This window comes from Acomys minous (assembly GCF_964271855.1).
Source record: "Acomys minous genome assembly, chromosome: 17".
NCBI lineage: Eukaryota > Metazoa > Chordata > Mammalia > Rodentia > Muridae > Acomys > Acomys minous.
In genome coordinates, this window is record NC_140500.1 from 72,028,587 (window position 1) to 72,051,238 (window position 22,652).

Genomic DNA, 22,652 nt, shown 5'->3' on the forward strand with positions numbered 1-22,652 from the left:
ATAAAGTCTATTAACCTTCGATATTTCCTTCAGTTTCCCACACCGGAGAAAAGCTGCTAAATGCAGTGTTACTCACTCTGTTTAAGAGATGAGTCAGGCTTACCAAGACCTGAAGCCCCGACAGTCTCCCTAATCTCATTGTAGTATTTTTGTCTGTTTTTCATTGTGGCTTTTTGCTTGTTTTTGTTTTTGTAGACATGGTTTCTCTGTGTAGCCTTAGCTGTCCTGGACTCACTTTGTAGACCAGGCTGGCCTCGAACTCACAGCGCTCCGCCTGCCTCTGCCTCCCAAGTGCTGGGATTAAAGGCGTGCACCACTACGCCCGACCATTGTGGCATTTTCCCCCTTCTTTCTTTCTTTCTTTCTTTCTTTCTTTTCTCTCTTCTTTCTTTTTTTCTTTTTTCTTTTTTCTGTTTTCCAAGACAGGGTTCCTCTGTGTAACAGCTCTGGCTGTCCTGGACTCCCTTTGTAGACCAGGCTGCCCTGGAACTCACAGAGATCCGTCTGCCTCTGCCTCCCGAGTGCTGGGGTTGCAGGTGTGAGCCACCGTGCCCCACTCCTTGTGGCATTTTTATTTCACACATAACATTGAAAAAACCATTGTGTCCATTTTGTGCCGTGCACTGTGGGCAGATGAGCAACGCATGGGCCTCATGCAGTTTCCTTCAATGCAGTTGCCGGGAACGTCCAAGGTACCTGGGACAGAGAACACACAACTGTCCACTCTGCTGTTGACACACTAAGTGGATCACTTGAGTAAGGTATCCTTCAACCTGATTGTGTCTGTTGATATCTTTGCCACCCGTCCCTCCCGCCCCACCCCCACCCCAATTTAAGCCTAGTAAGCAGAAGATGGGACAGTGCAGAATTTAGGGAGAAAATGTCAAGACAACCAAAGAGTAGTGGAAGGAACAATGCAATTAGGTAGAGGGATGGCAACAAAGCACCCACTGGAGAAAAAAATAACAGCACGGGTGCTAAGAATATGGGATATGATGAACCCAAGTATTAAACCAGGGATGTGTAGCAAGGGCCTGTGGTGGCCAATGCTAAGGCTTCTTTGTTGTCTAGCCCTCAACTTCTCAAGCTGTGAGTTGCGACCTCATATGGGGTCCAGTAACTGAATTTGGGGGTCTGGATAAATTTGGTAACAGTAAAAGGTTGCCGAATTTTCAAAAGGTCAAAAGGTAATAGAATAATCAGATGATAAATCTAAGGAGTTTCCGGTAACATTCACCTGTGCTGCACGGAGTGCCTTCACTAGTCTTGTTTCTGAACACAGACGCGTGCTGCACCGCATGTGCAGGGATGCTACACAAACTGCCTCAAACACTGCTGCTCACACTCAAGGCCGTCATACGTGATGAACCGCAGTGTTTTTAGTATATATAGCTTTCTGCTCTTATAGAAACACAATGGCTTAATCACAGAAAACAAAGACTTTAAATATTTTCCTGTTATTTCTCAGCATGTAACTACTGTATCAGTGCACCACTAAAACTGGTAAATGTTTGGATTGTATCACATTAATTTTAAGAAGTCTAGTTGCTCAGTTTCATTTAAAGATGTTAGATAAATTATGATATGGGATTATGCAGAATTTCTGATACTTCTTGCTCTTTTCACTTTATATTACACATTTATGTAAAGTGGTGTCTTCTGCACTGACAACCATAAAAACAAAAATGTTGATGAGTTATACATAATGTCAAAGGTGTGCTGGGCTTTTAGGTTAACATAAAATATTCAGCCAAAACTTAATTCTTTATGTTAAAGTAAGCACACCTATCTCACTAGTATTTTTGCTTTACTCTTTAGTGACCAGCAAAGCTGTATGTGTAACAGAGGCTTTTAAATGAATTTGTTATCACCAGTAAATGTCTTCTGATTTGTATAGCTATTTTATATACCTATACACCCAAGGTCACTTTCTTGGATGAAAAGATTTAAATGACTGTTCTAGGATAATGGTATCCAATGTGTGGTGTGCTCTGGAAAGCTAAAGAAATCTTGTCTAAACATTTCTACACTTTCATGTACATTTTGTAACTGGTTACACACACACACACACACACACACACACACACACACACACACACACACTTCCATTAAATGAAATTGGGACTTTAAGAGGATGATGGGTTATGAAGAGAGACAACAGAGCACTGCAGTTAATTTAAAGAATCCAGAGTTGAACCCAGGATAAATATGAGTCCAAGTCCTACCCAAGCTACATGAGACCCTTCCCTACCAAAACCAAAGGCTGAGGATGGTAGAGTGCTGGCCTAGCATGCCCTGCAAGACCTGGGCTCAAGTCTAAGTACTCAGTGAATAAACAATACCCAGAAGAAGCTGTCTAGCAGATAGCTGCACATAAAACCAATGATGGGCCAGGCTCCTAGCACTCGGGAGACAGAGGCTGGAGGATCACTGTGAGTTCAAGGCCAACCTGGTCCTCAAAGTGAGTCCAGGGCAGCCAAGGTTACACAGAGAAACTCTGCCTCAAAACAAACAACTGATATGTGTGAAGGGCCTTTGAGAACCATCTGTTGAAAGCATTAACAAAAGTGAGAAACAGAGGTGAGAAAGGGTGGAGCCCCATCTGCGAGAAAAGGATTTCAGCTTTGGTTCAGCAGCATATTCAGCACTGGCTGCTGCTAATTTAAATTCTCAAATGTATGAAATACAGAGACCACGGCTGTTAGGCCTTACTACTAGGAAGCTTCCTGTTCTATTATTTTAGAGACATGGTCTCATATTGCTCAAACTAGTCTTGAACTTGCTATGTAGCTAAGGATGACAGCACACTGGTGCTCCTCTACCTCTGAGGGCTGGGATTATAGGTACGTACTACCATGCCCAGCTCACACGGTGCTGGGGGTCAATTCAGGGCTTTGTGAATTCTATCTAGGCAAGCACTCTACTGACTCAGCTGTGTTGCAGACTCCTACTTACGATGTTTGGTGACTCTTCAATATTTATGATGATGAGAAGGAAGTCTCTCTCTTTAGAGGGAGCCAGTTGAAATTCTGAGCACTTCTCATGGCAGAAAAGTACAGTTTTCCTTATAGAGGCTGCAAGTCAGAACTGCCAGTCTGAGGATCTTGAGGGAAACAGCCGGAACTCCTCTACAGTGTACTCTGTGGTAGTTTAGTTTTGTAAATGCATTTACTTGTGGTACTTCCAATTTATGATGGATTTATCATGACACAATTGCACTAAAAGTGGGAAAGCACCTGTTTTCTACTAGTATCTAAAAGTACGACAATAACCACGTAAGACAAAAGTGTTAATACCCGGAAGTAATTGATTATGAGGCCTTCCCCCAATACCATTTTGAAGTGCAGTTAACTAAGGATTTTAGAAGTGCCCATCATGAAACTTGGAATTTGAAGAAATGAATGATAAAAGGGCTACATCAAAAAGCAGAGCGTCAAGGATAACAGCGTTAGTCAGACATAAGGCAGAGTGTAGAGAAGGTTCTACTAGCTAAAGGGGGCATTGTTTGAACACCGAAAATAAGCATTTTTTAAAGTTTTAATAATTTTTATTATATATGTTTTGCCTTGGTACCATGTGCATTCATTGCCTGCTGAGGCAACAAAGTGTGACACTTCCTGAAACTGTAGCTATAGATAGGTGGGTGGTTATTTAGCTGGGTAACTGTCACATGGATGCCAGCAATCAAGCCCAGGTCTCCTATAAGGGCAGCCAGTGTTCTTAACCATAAGCACTCTCAAGTTTTAACACAAATACAAATACAAATAATAATGATAATAACAAAAACCCAAGTATAGTGATATTCAAAATAGGTTAGAAAAGTGGAAAGTCACTGTCTCTTCTCCCCACACATACAGACAGAGCCAGCTAATAAATGTAGAATCAAGCTGAAATTAGAAAAAGCCCATATTGCAACTGTTGATAACCGATTCAAAGTTTCGTCACCGGCTGTTAAACAGGTGAGATGAGGAAAAGGATGGTATCTCATGGAGGAGAGACTTAATAGATCCACTTTAAACACAGTTAGCATCGCCAACAATAGAACTGACACTACATGCATCCTGACACTTTGTAAATGGGTAACACTAAATCTGATCATGAAAGAGATTTATTTGTATTGTTAAGAAAGATTAGTACCAGAAGGGTGCCAGGCCTGTGGTACAGGCCTGCAATCTTAGCTACTCCAGAGGCTGAGGCAGGCAGACTGAGAATTCAAGATCAGCCAGGCAACTTAGTAAGACCCTATGTCAAAATTTAAAAAAATAAAGAGAGGGCTGAGGTGTAGCTCATAGTACTTGCCTATTATGCTAAGGTCTTGAGTTCAGGCCTTAGCACAACACACACACACACACACACACACGCACGCACGCACACAGAGCAATTTCTCTAGAGGACAGGATGAAAGGAAAAGAGACTAAACCCAATGGATGAGTCTTTTCTATATTCAAAAATATAAAACAAAGACATAAAATGTAAGGACATTTAGGGAACAAGGACCATATATTAGGTATTACTGAATCAGTGCTACACTGCAGGGTGGAATAAGGGTGTGATGACTATGTAAGAGAAAGCCCTCACTCACAGGAAACTTGGTGACTCATGACGATTCAAGTTTACTTTCAACAGACTCAAGGGGGTCAAAAGGGGAAATTTTGTTTTGTTTTGTTTTTTTAGACAGGGTTTCTCTGTGTAGCCTTGGCTGTCTTGGACGGGCTTTTGTAGTGCAAGCTGGCCGTGAACTCACAGGAATCCACCTGCCTCTGTCTCTTTGAGCACTGGCTGGGATTAAAGGTGTGTGCCACCACACATGGCTAAAAAGGGAACATATTAAAATTGTAATTAAAAGGTGATAAACACAATAAAATACAAATATGGTACATTAAAGAGAAATGGATATTTATTCTATTATCTATATTCTCAGCTTTCCTCTAGCACTGAAAAAATTTCAAAATAAAAAGTCAGACATACAAGGTAATCCTTGTATGGCTAATATACTATAGTTGTTTTTATTTAGATAAATATGTTAAATACTAGTAATCTACAACACTCATTTTAAAAACACCCCCCACACTCTTTTCTATCAAAGCTAACACGTGGACCACCATGACTCATGGCCAAGATTAGCACTAGGACTCCTATCCTTTTTCTTCCATCTCAAAATCATGTTGCAATTACCTGTGAAATTAACAACCCAGCAAAACACCTACAAAAAGTAGTCATGTTATCACAGCTTAACATCAGAAAACTATAGCTTTCTGGTTTTAAAATAATTTATTCATAGATGTTTTAATTTCATGTCTCAAAGCATACATTATTTAACCAAGAAGTGTTGGACAGAGATTGTAAAAAGGGAGAAAACATTTAGGATAAGAAACCAGCTCAGTCCCACTAGGATTTGATCCTGCCTCATTAAGTCTTGTAGGATAAATTTCTACCATACGTCTTTTGTGCTTACAAAAAAACATTAACTTCTGAATTTCCAATGCTGTAAATAAATTTTTTTTACAGTTTAGTATGCATTCAATTGACACACAAGGCAACCAAATAAATTCTGTCATCAACATCAGCATAATGTGTAATTCCTGTCACTGCACTAACATTAAACTAAACTTCAAATCACAGAAACATTGTGACTAACATTAAAAAGGCAAGCTGTAAGATACTCAAAGCTTATTAAGGACAAATTGCACATGGTTAAGATGGGACATCGTTTGACAACGGCTGTTGTTGTGCATATGGCTGCTTTTTCTTATAGGAAGGCCAACGGCAAACAGGGCAACAGTGTCGGCCTCCAGCCAACCACATAACAATGCAATTCTGGTGAAACACATGACCACAAGGCAACCCCATGAGCAAACATCCATTTTCAAAATTCTCGAGGCAAACAACACATTCAGTACAGTGCAGCGTACCAGCAGGCCACGCCAACCAGTCCGGCTCCATATCATCATTAATGCTATGTGATCCGTATGACCTCCCCTCCCTTTCACATGGGCTGGTCTGACAGGATTTATTGGCACATGAACAAGCCTCAGCATCGCACTGACTTACTCTTCCTGGAGAACTGTGAACTATGCTTTGTTTATCTTCAAATGCATCCTTACTACTAAAAGTGTCCATGTTGTCACTATCTGAGTCATTTTCAGTGTCTTGAGAACTCTCCGACATTTCTTCCTCAGACTGCACCCCAAGACATTTAAACCGCCACATTGGTAAGTTTTTAATATAATCAGTTGGTATCAGAGGGTGAAGCCAAAGGTCAGGGAACGCTAACCGTTCCAAGAATAAGTCAGGGTCTTCATCCCAATCAGAGTCTACAGGAAAGTTCTGGAAAGAAGCAATCGGGTGGAAGAGGTAGCTGGTGTACCAGTCCCACAGACTTGATAACCATTCTAAATTATTTGCATTAACTTCATCATTGTTGCTGCGCCGTCTCTTCTTCTCAAAGTAATCAATTAGCAAACCATGTCCAAGGTATGTACTGAGAAACAGGGCCGGGTGTGAAGAGTAAAACATCCAGTCTGCTCTTACCCACGACGCCAATGTGGTCGTATTAGAATAGCGCAGCAATCTTAAGCTATATTCATAAAAGCTATCTAAGTAAGGAAGCTGGAGAAAGCCCAACACGGGTAACCAGGAAATAATTAATAGGGAATTGTATGTCCCTAAGGTGCTTATAAGAACCACAAATCGCTTGATGGTTGCTCCTTGTGTAATAAATAAGTCCATCCAAGCCATTAGATTAACTAGAACCAAACTCAAAACAAACAGATCATTTACTTCAGGCTGTAATGAGCGCAGAAATGAATCCATGGCCTGAAGGGATATAAATTCACCTGTGTGGTTTCCGTATCGGTAAATTCCTTCAGGAGTTCTAAGTATGTATGATGGCATGTTGTAAACACCAATATCTGTCATATAACTCTTGTTGTCCCAATTTTCCACATTAACAAAAATAAACTCCACTCTTCCAGTAAATTTTATACTTAATGCGGAGAAGAAAGCTGGCGGTTGGTCAAGGTTTGCAAATAGGTATATTTTTACCCAGTATTGATCACTTTTATTCCATTCTTCTTTTAAATGCTCAACATTATATATAGTTTTGATCCGAGAAGCCGCATGGGCAGTTATCCATTTAAAAATGTGCTCTACTTCAATCTTGTGTCCACTATACTCTTTGAGCATGACTTTTCCTTTAGATGTACTTGTCTGAGGGACAGACATAATGAGTGTGGAACGCACCCAGCCTCTTCTCCTGCAGTACCTGTAAGAGAGTAAACTGAGTAAACAGCTAGGCTGTTGCACAACTTACATTCTAACAGTTAGGGCCTGAAAGGCACCACCGGATAACCTCCAAATAACCAAAGAGAAACCACCACTTGGCAACTGTGACAGAGCAAGCAAGCTTACTGTAGTCTGCTTTGAATTTCTGTTTCTAGGAAAAGAAACAAGTTTGTAGAATGTCTATCTAAAGGCACTCCTCTGAGCCAAGGACTCACAAGCACTTTAGCATCTCCTGTGTGCTTAGCATTAGTGCTAAGATCCAAAGATAATGGGAAACAACTTCTGCTCATATGGAATTTAAAAATCCTGTTATGGATGCAAAACCAGTATCAAAGAAAGATTAAAGAAAGGGAGTAGCATGGGAGTCTGGGGAGGTGAAGAGCTCAAGAAAGGACTGGGAATGAACTAGGTCTTGAAAGATGGTTAGAAATCAGAAGCAGAGACATGCTCCTACGTGCTGAGCTCCTGAGGTGGCACAGAGTGCCTGACAGGCGTCCTGCCTTTCCACTTCTCAGCTAAGCACGCACACAAGGCCTGACACCACAGAACAACAGGCCTACTACACAGCGACCTTTACATAAGCCAGTCAAAAAGAGAGCTACTTCAAGTTCCTGTTAGCTTTCTTTTCTCTTTAATGGAATACTGTGAAAAAATAGGATTTAACACAGGAAACAAAGACAGAAAGTATAGAGACAAAGAGTTTCAGTCCAATTCAGCTTACCAGTGGAGTGAATGAGAAAGGCTTACTTATAATTGCTGCCTGTTTGAGCTATAGAAGAGGTCAGTGATATGACATTTGTCCTCTCTGAAAAACTAGGTGATGAGAAATATTAAAAAACAAAACCAGGCGTTACATGACTATGAATAGATGATAGCTGAAGAATATTCCTTTGTTTTATTTTTTAAACTATCCCAAACCATGTGGACTTTTATGATACACAAAATTTATATTTACTGATAAAGGGTTTTAAAAAAAATCTACCCTGTGGCTATGTTTTGTGACAGACCTGAAAATGGGTACCACGTGATTTCTTATGTTGCTACTCAGAATACTGACCTAAGTCATGGATGCTGTATTTACTTACTAAGCACATTCCTATTTTATTAGGGCTGGATGAGCATGTTACACGCTCACAGGACCAGGGAGAGACGTCTAGTGTGATGTGGCATATGCTTTATAATGGCAGCGTGAATAACTTCTCTCAAGGATACTGTGGTATAATTTCAGCTCAATGCAGATGCTGTATTGTCTCTCACAGAGCAGGCTGTTGAGGACTCTGGGAGGCTACCTCAGTGACTTTGAGTCACAGCTCCTGACTCTCACTCAGAATCTTGCTGTGTTGATTCACTCCCTTAAAAACACAAATTCCATTACATGAAATGGTTTATAAAGGGATATGTCTTAAAAATTAAGTATTTCTGTCCCTTAACAATATATTTATCCAATGAAAAATGATTCAATGCTATGAATCCTGTTTTTACACTTGCCAAAACCGAAGAGTAGACAAAATACATGTAAATGACGGCCTCCTTCAGACCTTCTCTAAGGAGCTTTAATGGCACAATTGCAAGATACTTGTGATGACGCATTTCTACTCATTAAAATTTCTATTTACTTCTATGTGTATTGTGCATGTTTATGTGACTTTATATGCATCACATGTGTGCAGTGCCCTCGGAGTATGTCAGATCCCTGGAGCTGGACAGCTGTAAGCCATGCAGGTGCTGGGAACCGAACCCAGGTCCTTTGTAAAGAGCAGAAAATGTTTTCAATTGCTGAAACAACTGCCCAGCCGCATGTTGCTACTCTTGGTCAGTCTTTTATCTTCTCTCCTATAACTGCTCTGGCTTCTCACTTGTATCATATATCAAATGATAATCTTTATGACAAAAAATAATCTAACTTTGCAAAACAGGCAGTTTTAATACATTCATTTCCTCCTTTTATATTTTCTTTTCAATTCAGAATTTTTTTTTAGTTTTGTGGTTCTAAAAAGAACTTGAGACTACCCAACAAAAGAAAATTCCTTGTTATAACTTTCAAATTAAATTATGTTTTCCAAATTTGGAAAAAATCCTAATGCTTTACAAACACTGGGTTAACTAATATATTTCTTTAAATACTAATCTAAAGGTATCCTCACAAAACAACACTACATGCATACATTGTTTTTAATAATTGTATTTTATCATGCATGCATCAGCATAAAACCTTTTATCATCAATTCAAAAAGAACATTTTAAGGGTCAGAGTAAATTCGCTGATACTATCAAGAAAACATTCCTTAGGGTTTTGTTTTGTACCAGTCACTACACAGGGTGGCTTAGAACCTGAGATTCTCTGACTGGGAACACAGGCATACACGGCTTTGCTCAGCTCATCTGTCAGTTCTTTTGTCTATATAAAAATGTTGGTTTTGGGCCAGACGTGGTGGTGCACACCTTTAATCCCAGCACTCGGGATCACTGTGAGTTGGAGGCCAGCCTGGTCTACAAAGTGAGTCCAAAACATCCAAGGCTATACAGAGAAACCCTGTCTCAAAAAACCAAAAAACCAAAAACCAAAACCAACCAACCAAACAAAAGTTGGTTTTGCACAATACACAGACCTAAAGAAACTAAGTAACAAGGAGGACCTTACGGACCCTACGGACCCTACAGAGGATGCTTAGTTCTCATTCAGAAGGGCAAATAGAATAGACACTGGAAGCTGCTGAGGAGAAGGAATGGGAGGGGAGCCTACCACAGAGGTCCTCTGAAAGACTCCACCCAGCAGGGGGCACAAGCAGATGTGAGACACACAGCCAAACTTTGGGGTGGAGTGCAGGGAGTCTTAAAGAGTTGGGGGATAGAAGGGCCTGGAGGGGACAGAAGCTCCACAAGGGACCAATGGAGCCAACAAATCTGGGCCAGCAGGGTGGTGCAGGAGAGACTGATGCACCAACCACGGACCATGCATGGTGAGGACCTAGACCCTCTGCTCAGATGTAGTAGATAGGCAGCACAGCCTCCTTATGGGTGCCCTAATATGGGGTATAGGGGCTACCTCTGATATTGACTCCGATGTCCACTCATTGACCACCTCCCCCTGGTGGGGCGGCATTGCCAGGCCACAGAGGGGGATGCAGGCAGTCCAGATGAGACTTGATAGGCTGGGGTCAGATGTTAGGGGAGGAAGGCTCCCCATTTCTGAGGACTAGGGGAGGGTGGGAAAGGGGGATGAGGAAGGGAGTATGGGACCAGAGGGAGACAAGGGAGGGGCCTACAATCAGGATGTAAAGTAAATAAATTAAAATTTTAAAACAAAACAAAAAATTGTTGATTTTTTCCCTCCAACATGGTTCACGGCTGCCTATGACCCAAGGGATGATCCTACATCATCTGCCGAACTCCAAAGGCACCTTTACTCACACATGCATATATACTCCTCTATACACATATGACCTAAAATTTTTAATTAAAAAAATGAATTAACAAAGCAAGAATTAATGTGATATTAGACTGCATATTGAAGACAATAACACAACAAACCATCTCATCTAAAAAAATGTGAAGAAAAAGAACAGTGAAGGGTAGAAAAGGTAGAAAGGATATGTTTGATTAAATAAATTGATAAATATGACTTTGACATTAGGAGAAGGACATGGCTACAGACAGTTGTGAAACAAATCGAAAGTGACTAAGCAAATGCAAACTGAAGGTCAGAAAAGTATGAGAGTGGCAGTGTGCCTGTAGCCCTAGCCCCTGACTGAGGAAGGGCTATAATGAGTTCAAAGCCAGTCTGAGCTATAGATGGCAACAGTGATGTCATCTTTAGCCATCTGGAAGAGAATACTGAAAGAAAAGGATGACAGACAATTGTAAGGGATCTCTCTCAGAAAGTCAACAAACACCAGTTTACACAAAACTACACTAAACATAATTAATTTTCTGTTGGGGCAGGCTTCTGGTAGTATTGTCTTTATTAAGCAAAAAAGATTATGGTCAGGGTTCAAACTCAAGAGTTTCCTAGTCCACTTACCTGGGATCACTGGAACAGTTGAAAGTGCCTGTCCGTATTCCAAATCTTGACACTTTTTTAACCATTTTCTCCCAGTGGATTTTACCCACCAAAGGGCTTCTGTCATTTGCTATGACCTGTTTCCCCAAAAGAGAGGAGGGAGGATGAAACTTTAATTACCTAAACCCAACAACTCATATCTATAGCACAAATCATTTTTATACAAAGACATTCTGCTTCCAGCTCTGGTTTAACTGAATCACCTCATAATTACTATACTCTTTTTAAAGTTTAATTTATTAATATTAAGTGTATATGTACATGAGTGCTATCGCACCCTTGTGGAGATCAGAGGACAACTCATGGCAGCTAGTCCTCTCCTTCTCCTGGGTCCTGGGATTGAAGTCAAGTCAGCAGGCGTGTGCAGCATGTGCCTTACCTGCTAGGCCGCCATGCTAGCCCTCACTGCTATTCCTACAGAAGTCACAACTGTGCAACCAGAACAGAAACACAAAGTGCCGCATGCCAAACCCAGTGCTCTAGCAGTAGCACAGAACAGGAGTCAAAAGCCTATGAAAAAGCTAGCCACATTCTTTATGTGACCTATTCGCCATCATTACATTATACAGATAGAAAATGGCTCTAAAGTCAATTTCTCTTTGAAAACAAAAATTTAAAAACCCAAATAAAGCTTCTAAAAATTATCACATGTGGACTTAACAAGTTCAAATTTCATGTTTTCAATGTTCAGTTTCGCAGCCAAGAGACAAACATGTTTTCTATTACACCACGCTTTAACTAAATCAATGCTACACACAGGACTTTTCCCTCAGCAACTTTGAAAGGCTCTAGGAAAGGGAACAGCCATAATGAACTTGACAACCGTAAGTGTCTACTTCAAGTACGTATATACAATTAGATGTGAGAGAAACAGACTATTTTTAAAAGAAAGGAAAATATTCTAAATTGACTTTTAAAATGTTAATAACTTCTGTTTATGTCAGTCAATAGTTAAATATCTCTGAGTAAATGGAAGCAGAGTTCATTGAAGATACCAGTAAAAGTTTTAAAAATAATAAAATACAATTCAATGGAAAGCCAAAAAATGTCAAGGTTTTCATGATGTCATATAATAATTAAGTCCAGCGTACATAGGCCTAAGCTATTTTCATAAATGCCATCTTTACAAACATTATTCAACTTTGTAACACTCTGTGACCTCTAATCTTTCTAGCCGGAAGAACCATTTTTATATTCAAAGAACCTCCAGGAAGTGAAGCTCCAGGCATGTGTGCGAGCTGAGTGCCAGCTGTCAACTCCCTGGGCGAGGCAGACGGTGGTTCAGCTCCCTCATCTATGGCCTTTCTTCTGGGAAGCCTAACAAATGTCAGGGGCATCACAGGCTGGGGACACACGGTCCTGAAACAGGAAGTTTACTTTCTGTGCTACCAGATCAGTCTAGTGCCTCCTACAATATGTGACCAACACTTATGGAGCCATACATGTAACACTATATAACATACTCAATACATGCACGCACACAGAGAAGTAAATACATGGATTTCAGTGCTCTTAATGAAGATACACGGTCTCACTGAGGGAGACATGGTTCACATTTACATTCTTAGATGACTGAGGACACGGTGTTAGGGAGGGAAAGCTGATCCCATCACCTAAAATGCTATTTACCCCTTTCTCTGGTCCAAAAGTATATTGTACAGGTTTACCTGGGGAACCAAGCAGTCGTGCACGGTCGGCTCCCTGCGTCCTGGTCCTTTTTAAGTCCTAATTTTTGTGGTGGTCGTTCAGGATGGGGAACCCAGGACACGAAGGGCACATTTGGCAAGTGCTCCACCACTCAGTTACACACCCAGCCATAAGCAAGGTTTCTTTTCCTTTCTGTTACTTCCCAAAAGTCAATAGTACTTCTCTTGATTATGGAGCCAAGGAACCTGAATGTAATTTTCAGATTTCTCAGGATATTAGTCTCTGTGTAATTACATAATCTACTCTCTTGTTCTTTGTGCTCTCTCTCAGGCCCTGCTCTTTGCACTCTCTTTTTTCTGTCTCTTCTTTTCTCTTTCTTTAAAAGTAACTCAAAAGGTTGGGCATGGTGGCACATGCCTTTAATCCCAGCACTTGGGAGGCAGAGGCAGGCAGATCACTCTGAGTTCGAGGCCAGCCTGGTCTACAAAGCAAGTCTAGGACAGCCAAGGCTACACAGAGAGACCCTGTCTCGAAAAAAAACAAAAACAAAACAAAAACCCATATATATGTAACTCTTTCCCAACATTTTGACTGAAGCTATAAAATAACCCAGACACTTTAGGCCTGTGTTGGCAAATACCATTGCTTCAAGGAGCCACCCTGTGTGCCTCTGTAGATGTGCACATAGCCCTAAGTCTCAGGGCATCCCTGAGAAAAGACCTAACTGTTGATTGTGCAAGTATTCCTGTGTTAGGAATGAGAGAGGGCTGTCGTCAGGCACATCCAAGTTGGCAGGGAAAGCAGAGGTGGGTGAGGAGAGTTGTGAGCATGGTTGAGGAGCTACATGACAATTTCAACCCTGGGGCCTTATTTACTCAGCAATCTGTTGTAGCATCTGCTCTAGAAGAGTTTAAGGATCCCCAACTGAGAGAGCTGCACAAGAGTGAGAAATCATCTAAGTATTTCAGGGAATCATTTATGACTCTGTCACTATAGCTACACAACTAGAAATTGCTTTGTTAAAATCCTATGCAGTTATGTTAGTCAGCTAAAGGCTTTGTATACATCTAACTTTGAAGGAGGCTGAATTAAATGGCCATCATAAAAATGGTAGTGTTTTCACAAAGTAACTCATCTGGCTCAGTTAATAGCAAAACAAAATCTTCTAAGCCATTACTACTGTGGCATATTAGCAGGAGCCTTTCTGATTTAGTTTATGGCTCACAGAGTATGCCTGATCTGGAGTGGCATCCACACTACTGGTCTCATTACATGGGAAAGAGATATTTCTCAGAAATTCAAGAAAGAGACTGCATTCTCTATGGAGAATATTTTCAGATACAAGAAAATCTGGACCAAAGTACATCTTGAATTTCAAGCTTGAAAGAGACCTGTCATCACAGGCTAAATGTGAGGCAATCTTCCCATTCACTGTAGTGCTTAGGTGATCTGAGTGCTGCTAATTAAACATCTGAGCTGAGCTGGACTAAACTATTTCAGCTTTTTGCCCCTCTCTCTTTCTTTGTGTAGCCTTTGCTGCCCTGGGGCTCATCCCATAACCCAGCCTTTCTGGGATTAAAGGTGTCTGTCATATGCCACCAGCACCCAGCTCTACTTCTTATTATAAAGTATCTCTAAAGCTATTTCTTTTTTGTTTGTTTGTTTTGTTTCTTTATATTTTAGCGTTTGTGTAGCCTTGGCTATCCTAGACTCACTCTGTAGACCAGGCTGGCCTTGAACTCACAGAGATAGTCTGTCTCTGCCTCCCTGGGCGCGGGGATTAAAGGCCTGCACCATCATGCCTGGCTTAACGCTATTTCTTTTATAACCCAAAGTTCCTTCTCCAGCAGCCTGTCATCCTGAATGTTTCCTGACTGATAATATAAATGGTATCCTGCTATGCAACCACATACCAGTAGTATTTTAACTAACTAATTTTAAGTGTTTGCCCTGTTACTGCCTCCCTAACATCTGGCTAAATCAAGTATTCTACTCTCACTGGCTTGCTTTTATGGGTAAACTCAAAAAGGTTTTCATCAATATAAAACACAAGGGGCTTACCATATATTTTGCCCTGTAGCTGACCACTAAAGGAATAAAAAATTAGAAGTGACCTAAACAAAACTCTTGTCTTAAGAACAAAGATAAACCAGTTTAAAAGCAGCTGTTAATGCTTCCAGCCAAACAGGAAGTACATTGACATAATACTTTGGTAAATAGTGACCAAAGCTTTCTAGTACTTTAAATTATAAAGTGTTTTTTCACTCCTGTGACTTTAAAATCACAAAATGGCACAGCTACTAGGGAACTGCGCCATCTCTCTGCCGTCACACATGCACTGCGTCATCTCTCTGCCGTCACACATGTACTGCGTCATCTCTCTGCCGTCACACCTGTACTGCGCCATCTCTCTGCCGTCACACATGCACTGCGCCATCTCTCTGCCGTCACACATGCACTGCGCCATCTCTCTGCCGTCACACATGCACTGCGCCATCTCTCTGCCGTCACACATGCACTGCGCCATCTCTCTGCCGTCACACCTGTACTGCGCCATCTCTCTGCCGTCACACATGCACTGCGCCATCTCTCTGCCGTCACACATGCACTGCGCCATCTCTCTGCCGTCACACATGCACTGCGTCATCTCTCTGCCGTCACACATGCACTGCGCCATCTCTCTGCCGTCACACATGCACTGCGCCATCTCTCTGCCATCACACCTGTACTGCGCCATCTCTCTGCTTCTTGATGTGAAGCAGGATGTAACTAGCTGCCCACACCACGGCAGCCATGCTTTCCCCTCCACTATGGACTAGACCCTCAAACTGGGAAGCAGAATAAACCCTTCCTCCCTTAAGCTGCGATCATCAGGTCATAGCAATGCAACAGGAAAGGTAGCTACCACAGTTCTATTCACCACACGTTGCTCAAGTACACAGGAAACACATGGACTCAAGCTTGACAAGCTGAAGACAGAACGGCTAGAATCAACGCAGTGCCGTCTGTGAAAATATTCCTCATGGACATTTTCCATTAAAAGATAGAAAAGAGCATACAAAGTAGTCAGCTTCTTTCAAAATACAGAAAATAGAAGGCTAGCATGACGGCTGACACCTGTTACCCAGGCACTCAGAAAGATGAGGCGTGAAGAGTGATAATAATTCTAGACAAACAACAACAGGAAACAAAAACAGAAATAGAAAAGAACAGTAATTCAAACTGTAGAAAACTGTGTTCCTGAAAAGACTGGACTAATATGACCTAGCTGAGGAATGACAAGCATCCAAGAAACATCTGTTTCTAGCAGATATTTAAAATTTTTTTAGTATAATTTAAAAAACTAACAGCCCAAACTAACAGCCCAAACTAAGTATGAAACTTCAAGGAAGTGCCGGCCAATGTTTAGCTGGTTAGCTCACAGGGCCAAAGGCAGGCTCGCAGGCTTACTTTTCTCAACTCTCTTACAGACACTGTTCTTGCGGACCAGCCTAGCCGCCTGTGAGATGCCAGTCACTGGACACAAAGAATACAAGCCGACAATCAGCGCAAACCAAGTGTGTGCTACTGTGCTCCTTCCTTATGAAGAAACCCATATAAACAAATTCCATTTTCTTAGGAAGTACTTTCAACTTTAACATTTGGCTTAGTCTGTTTATTTTTTTCCCTCAGAACGTTCAACATATTGGTATTATTTTAAATATTGATTAATTTGGTGTTTGATTCTCACAAGTGGAATGTGAGCTGGCTGGACGCAGTGCTGGATATCTTTCTGTTCTATTGTGAAGTCCAAGAACAGGGCCCGTTATAGCCATTTACGCTGAATAAATGGGTTAATTTTATCATATAGTAAGTGAGACATCAAAAACCTATGACAACTGGGGCTGGAAAAATGGCTCAGTGGTTAAGAGTACTGGCTGCTCTTCTTGAGAACCAAGCTTTGATGTCTAGCACCAGCACAGGAACCAACAACCACGCATAACCCCAGCTCCAGAGGATCTGATGTCCTCTGCTGGCCTCGGTGGGCACCAGACATGCACACACATATATGCACCGACATATATGCACCGACATATATGCACAGACATATATGGGGCAAAAAGCCAATCAGACACACACGTCATTTACAGTAGGATTCTAGATGTCAAAGCAGTCCCAGGCCTCTGGCATGGCTCTTCTGCATTTCAGAGGTGTCTATTCCCTGTTTCACCATTCATCGGCAGCAAATCATGTGAGTGATAAGCATTAGGCCATGAGTACACAGCAATGGGACTGTCTACTCAATTCTATCTTGTTAATAAATCTAAAATGATCAAAACCAATAATTCTTCCTTGGCTGGACTATTAGAAACAAGTATTGGGGAAAAATAGAATTAACCATTTCTTTTTTGTTTTGTTTTTTGAGACAAGGTCTCTCTGTGTAGCCTTGCCTGTCCTGGACTCACTTTGTAGACCAGGCTGGCCTTGAACTCACAGCGATCCGCCTGCCTCTGCCTCCCGAGTGCTGGGATTAAAGGCGTGCGCCACCACCGCCCGGCAAATTAACCATTTCTGAAAGCTTTAAAGAGATGACTGATTTTTATTCCTTTCAATACTGGGCATCACATCCAGGGTTTCATGCATGCTAGGCAAATGCTCTACCACTGAACTACATTCTCAACCCTTACGGCTTATCTCAAATCAATGAACTCAGACAGAAGTAAACCAGAACTTGAAGGATAGTCTGTAGACTGAGCCCTCTCAGGCTCCACCTTTGTTATTAACTAGAGGATAGAAAGGCAAACGCAGTAGGTATGGTGCTATGAAGAGGAGGCCAGGGGTTTCTAATGCAATCTCCCAAGGATTACCAAAGCTCCACTTTCAGCACAGTGGATGACAGCATCATTCCGTCTCTTTAAATGCATATATGTTTGAGGCCAGATACAAGAGAACACCCACCTATTCCCAATCATGCTGCAAGCCAATGGCAGCATTAGGCCTCCAATTAAGGTTTCTGAATTCAAAACTTATCTTAAAACCAAATCTTGCAGTTTTTGTTCTCAGAAAGTATTATGAAGCAGCTATTTTAATTTTCAAACCCTAAATCAAAATTTGTCAACAACAAAGTGAAAAGTCAAAAGCACAGAGAAAATGGGAGGATATATGCATGAATTGTCGATGGTTAAATAAAAGTTAGTCTGAAGAAACAACACCCCAAAGGGCCTGGAGTTTGATCCTAGCTCAATAGTGCTGAGTAGTCCCAGAACCTTGAACTCACTCCTTCTCGGTGCTTCTGAAAGGGTTGGTCTGAACAGGTTGCAGCTGTTCACACCCTACATTCTTATTTTTGGCCACATTCAGGCTTCAAGTTTACTTGCTATGTTACTCCAAGTGAATATAGATTTTAAAAACTAAACTTTGTTTTCTCCTAAGCAATATTTAGGATGACATTATATGCTTAATATCACATATTTATTCTAATTATATGGTTAATGTTAATGTGTATCCACTTACCATAAACTACAACGTGAGCCAAGAAAGAAAACTTTTAATGCCCTTTCCAGCTTGAAATTTCTAATATACTAATTAAATCTCACAGTTTTGATATCATAAAAACCATTGCCATAAACAAAATAATGCACGTTCCACAGCTCCTCCAGTGCAGCTGCTAAGCTGGCTACTGTGCTCAGTTGTTGATTCTATGATGCCTGGCATAGCTGCCACCCAAAGCTGCTTCACTAATGCACGTTCTTTTACTCTTACTTTAGTGTCCTTCCCTTGCACACTAAAACTACGTGGACTAAAACTACGTGGACTAGTGAACTAAAACTACGTGGACTAGTGAACTAAAAACTAGAGTTAAAAAACAAACAACAAAAAACTGTAAGCGCAGAGTGGTGGCTCACGCCTGCAATCTGGAAGGCAGAGGCAGGCTGCTGTGAGTTTGCAGCCAGCCTGATCTACAAAGTGAGTCCCAGGACAGCCAAGGCTACACAGAGAAACCCTTTCTCAGCAAACAAACAAACAAACAAACAAAGAGCCCTAAACCCCATAAAAATAGCACACATTGATAAATAAAAAGAAACATGGGTTTCTAGACATTTCTTTTTGCCGATTCTCAAAACAATCAACTCCCCTTTGCCAATCCTTTTCCACTCTACTTTTCAAAGATAGGGTCTCATGCATCCTAGCCTGGCTTTGAACTCGCTACGTAGCTGAGGAAGACACTTTGAACGTCTTGGGGTTCATGTTTACCACACCTGGGTTGGGGCTTCATGCATGGGAGCAGTCTACACACTGAGCTGCATCTCCTGCCCTGACTCTCATTATTACTGGTAACACCAACGAGAACTGAGTTCTTACTCAGCGGCAAATACTATTGTGGCATAATAAGGTTCAAGGATTATCATCCTTTCTACCTGAACAAGCCAGATGCCATCTTTTGTGTCTTCCACAAGCTCATAGAAGTGCATTTCACCACTGAAATTGGTACTAGAAACTGACTCAGATGCCTCTTCTTCCTTGAGAGCAGAATAGAGTTCACCTTCCATCAAGTCACCTGAAGGGGGAAGAAAAAAAAAAACCTTGTAAGATTTCAAAAAGCCCATGTTCCCAACTTCAGTGATGACTAATTCAATCTTATATCATGAATAAGCACACTATTATATTTTTATCCTATGAAAAAGAAGAGCACCTGAATACAAGGGTCCTACATCAGCAAAAGTAAACAAAACAGACAACAATTCATCTCTTATAACAGAACTTATACTCTAGTAGGGTCAACATATAGCTTGTTAGTAAGTTACTGAATTATACCAGTCAAAAGAAACAAAAAATTCCATTAAACTAGTAACCATTTAACTTTACATCAAGTGTGTGCAGGCTTCACATGTTTTTTTTAAACAGCCTGCTTAACATGTTCTGACTTTAGAAGTGGGTTCACAGATATGCCATCAGCCTGCTTGCTTTCATGTGAATGGGAAAGATAGAAAGTCACCTCTCAGAACTAACCTCACATTCATACACACATTTACGATAATACAAACTTGGATCTTGTATCATCAAATATAAAAACTAAGCCATTTATTTCACATTATTTAATTTTTGCTTTCAATATTACATAGTGAGCCAATAACAGTTTCATTCCAAACAGCAAAACCATCTACAACAAACATGTAGGTTTTAGAGTTTAATTTCCAAACCAAGACTGTTGTTGTTATGTTGTACAATGTGTGACTGAATCATACTTTGGATGTATATTCTTTAGGCTATACACGGATTCCTTGGACACTCCATATGACAATTTTAGGCTCAAAAAGCAGCAAAATACATAAAGCTCGGAGGGGGAAAAGTGTGTGATCAAATAACTGTATGATATAGTAACTTTTACTTTAGCTAATCCACTTCCTTCACCCAACAACCAATGGCTGCATAAACCATGCAGCAGACAAGAGCAATACACAGCTGAAAATGCACCCTTATGCAAAGAAGTCCTTCCTTTTACCCGACGGCTGACATGAGTTCTGTAACCCTTGCGCTATAAGCACACAAGTGTTAGACTGCTCTGGTTTGTAATCTTGCCTATCACACTGTATGTCTAGATAGTGCTACGTAAGGAAAAATATTATCTTGTAAAAGGCCTAGCTGACATACTTAAACCGACAAAAAAAGATAATCATCACTTTCATATGCTTCCTGCAGCAACTCAGAATGCCTTGCTCAATTTACATTCCTCTTTCAGGAAGACAGTCTAAACAGAGACACTTAAAAAGTTTACTGCATATCCTCACCCAGTCCTACCCCAAATCAGTGGCTACTGGAAATACATTATTTAAGGCATTAAATATTCTTTCAGCACTATTTCAAGTTTCTTCTTCATCACATTAAGTGAGGCAGGGATGCCTGTGACACATGATATGAAAGGTATACGTTCAAGATTCAAAAATAGAAATTGTAATTCTGCAAGAAAATATGAACTCCAAACAAGGCCGACCATGACACAGAATGTTTACTGAATTTAAAGTATAAAAAGCAAACATTGCACAGTGCATACCTGATCCATACTTAAATACATAATTTACATGTAAATCTTAGGTCCACGAGTCTCTTTGTTATTATTTTAATGATGTTTTACCCTCCAGGTGGCTTGTTTTGACTATAGAGGCAGAGGCTGCTATTTACAGGCCACGGTTTGAAAATTTTCCTCTTCCTACATTTAATCAATTTCAACCGATGCTCCTGAATTCTGGGACAAATGGATCGATTATATATAGAAATATATATAGAAATATATATATAGAAATATATATATATATATATATATATTGTTTTAAAGCTACACTTCCAAACTGTCATTTTCAAAGAACCTTAAGAACACACCAATACATCTAACAATACACCTCACAGCCCCCTTTTCAAAACCAGGATTTACATATTCATAGAAAACGTGGACAAAGAAGACCTGGGCATCTCTCTGGAGCAATCTTCTAAACCTTTCCGGGGACCGCCTCATTCCTGTGGGGGTAAGAGGCGGGACAGTGGAGGCGACCCTCCGCGAGCCTGGCACTTGCCTGACTTCTCCACCAGCTCCCGAACATCCTTCTTCTCAGGCAGCCCGGAGTAGCCCAGCCCTCGACACTCCAGAATGGTCTTCAGCTTCTTGAAGCTCAACGCCACGGGATCCACCAGCTGAGTAGCAAAGATGCCCGTCTCATACCACACGATGGCCTCGAAAAACCTGGCCAGGACGAACAGGACCAGGAAATACAGGAGCAAGAAAAACAGCTTCAGCCACATCTTCGCCCTCTCGGCGTCGCCGGCAGCCGGGACGCCGTGGACGAGGGGAGGAGGGGTGAAGCGCGGGCCGACACCGCGCAGCCTGGCGAGGCGAGGGCAGCTCGGGCGCGCGGCGGCGGCGGTCACCGGCGGGCCATGCCTGCGGGGAGGCACGGCGGCTCCGGGGATGCGTGCGTGGGTGCGTGCGTGCGGCTGGGGGACCCGCGGGGCACCGGCTCTGGCCTTGCGGTCACCGGCTGGGGTAGGGAGGAGGAGGAAGGGGGACGCTCACAGGCACCGCACCCATGGAGCAGCGGACGGCAGGGAGCGGCCGGGAGCCAGCCGGGAGTGCCCGGGGCCGCGGGGCCCGAGCCGGCGGCGGCTGCGACAGGCTGCGGGTCGGCCGAGGGCGGCTGGGGCGGGACGGCGTGGCCGGGGTCGGGAGGGTCCGGCGCGCCCAGCGCGGGGAGGAGCGGCCGCCGCAGCGTCCAGGCTTCAGGCCCCGGCGGCCGCCCAGGCCCGGAGGCGGCTCCAGGTTCCCGCGGGCGGCGCCGCTCAGGCCCGCGGCCCGCGAGGGGGCGTCGCGGCGGCTCCTGCTGAAGAGGCGGCTCCGGAGCGCGAGGCCGGGGAGGGGTGGCGGGGGTGAGGGGGGGGGAAGGAAAAGAAAAAAAAAGCGAATAACGCTAGGCCCTGCCGCGGCTCCTCTCCCGGGCGGCTTCCTGCCAGCTGCGGCCCCGCGGACGCGCCGGGCCAGCCGCGGTCACCGTCCCCGCTGCCCCCAACAGGCCGCGGCCGTCGCCCCCGGAGCAGTGGACCCGTTGCAGCCGCGGCCTCAAGTCAAGACATAACAACTGACGTCGGCATAGGGGCGGGGCCTCCGGGGAGGCGGGGCTAGAAGCTGCCGGAG

General features: G+C 42.5%; 1 protein-coding gene across 1 annotated transcript; it reads right to left on the reverse strand.

Annotated features, from left to right (window-relative positions):
• Window positions 1-5,252: 5,252 nt before the first annotated feature.
• Window positions 5,253-22,349, reverse strand: RNF103 (ring finger protein 103). The gene is made up of 4 exons (XM_084766886.1): window positions 21,541-22,349; window positions 19,390-19,529; window positions 11,306-11,421; window positions 5,253-7,264 (listed from the first exon to the last, which is right to left on the reverse strand). Exons 1-4 carry the CDS (start codon window positions 21,764-21,766, stop codon window positions 5,695-5,697), a joined length of 2,052 nt encoding a protein of 683 aa, XP_084623012.1. The 5' UTR covers window positions 21,767-22,349; the 3' UTR covers window positions 5,253-5,694.
• Window positions 22,350-22,652: the final 303 nt, after the last annotated feature.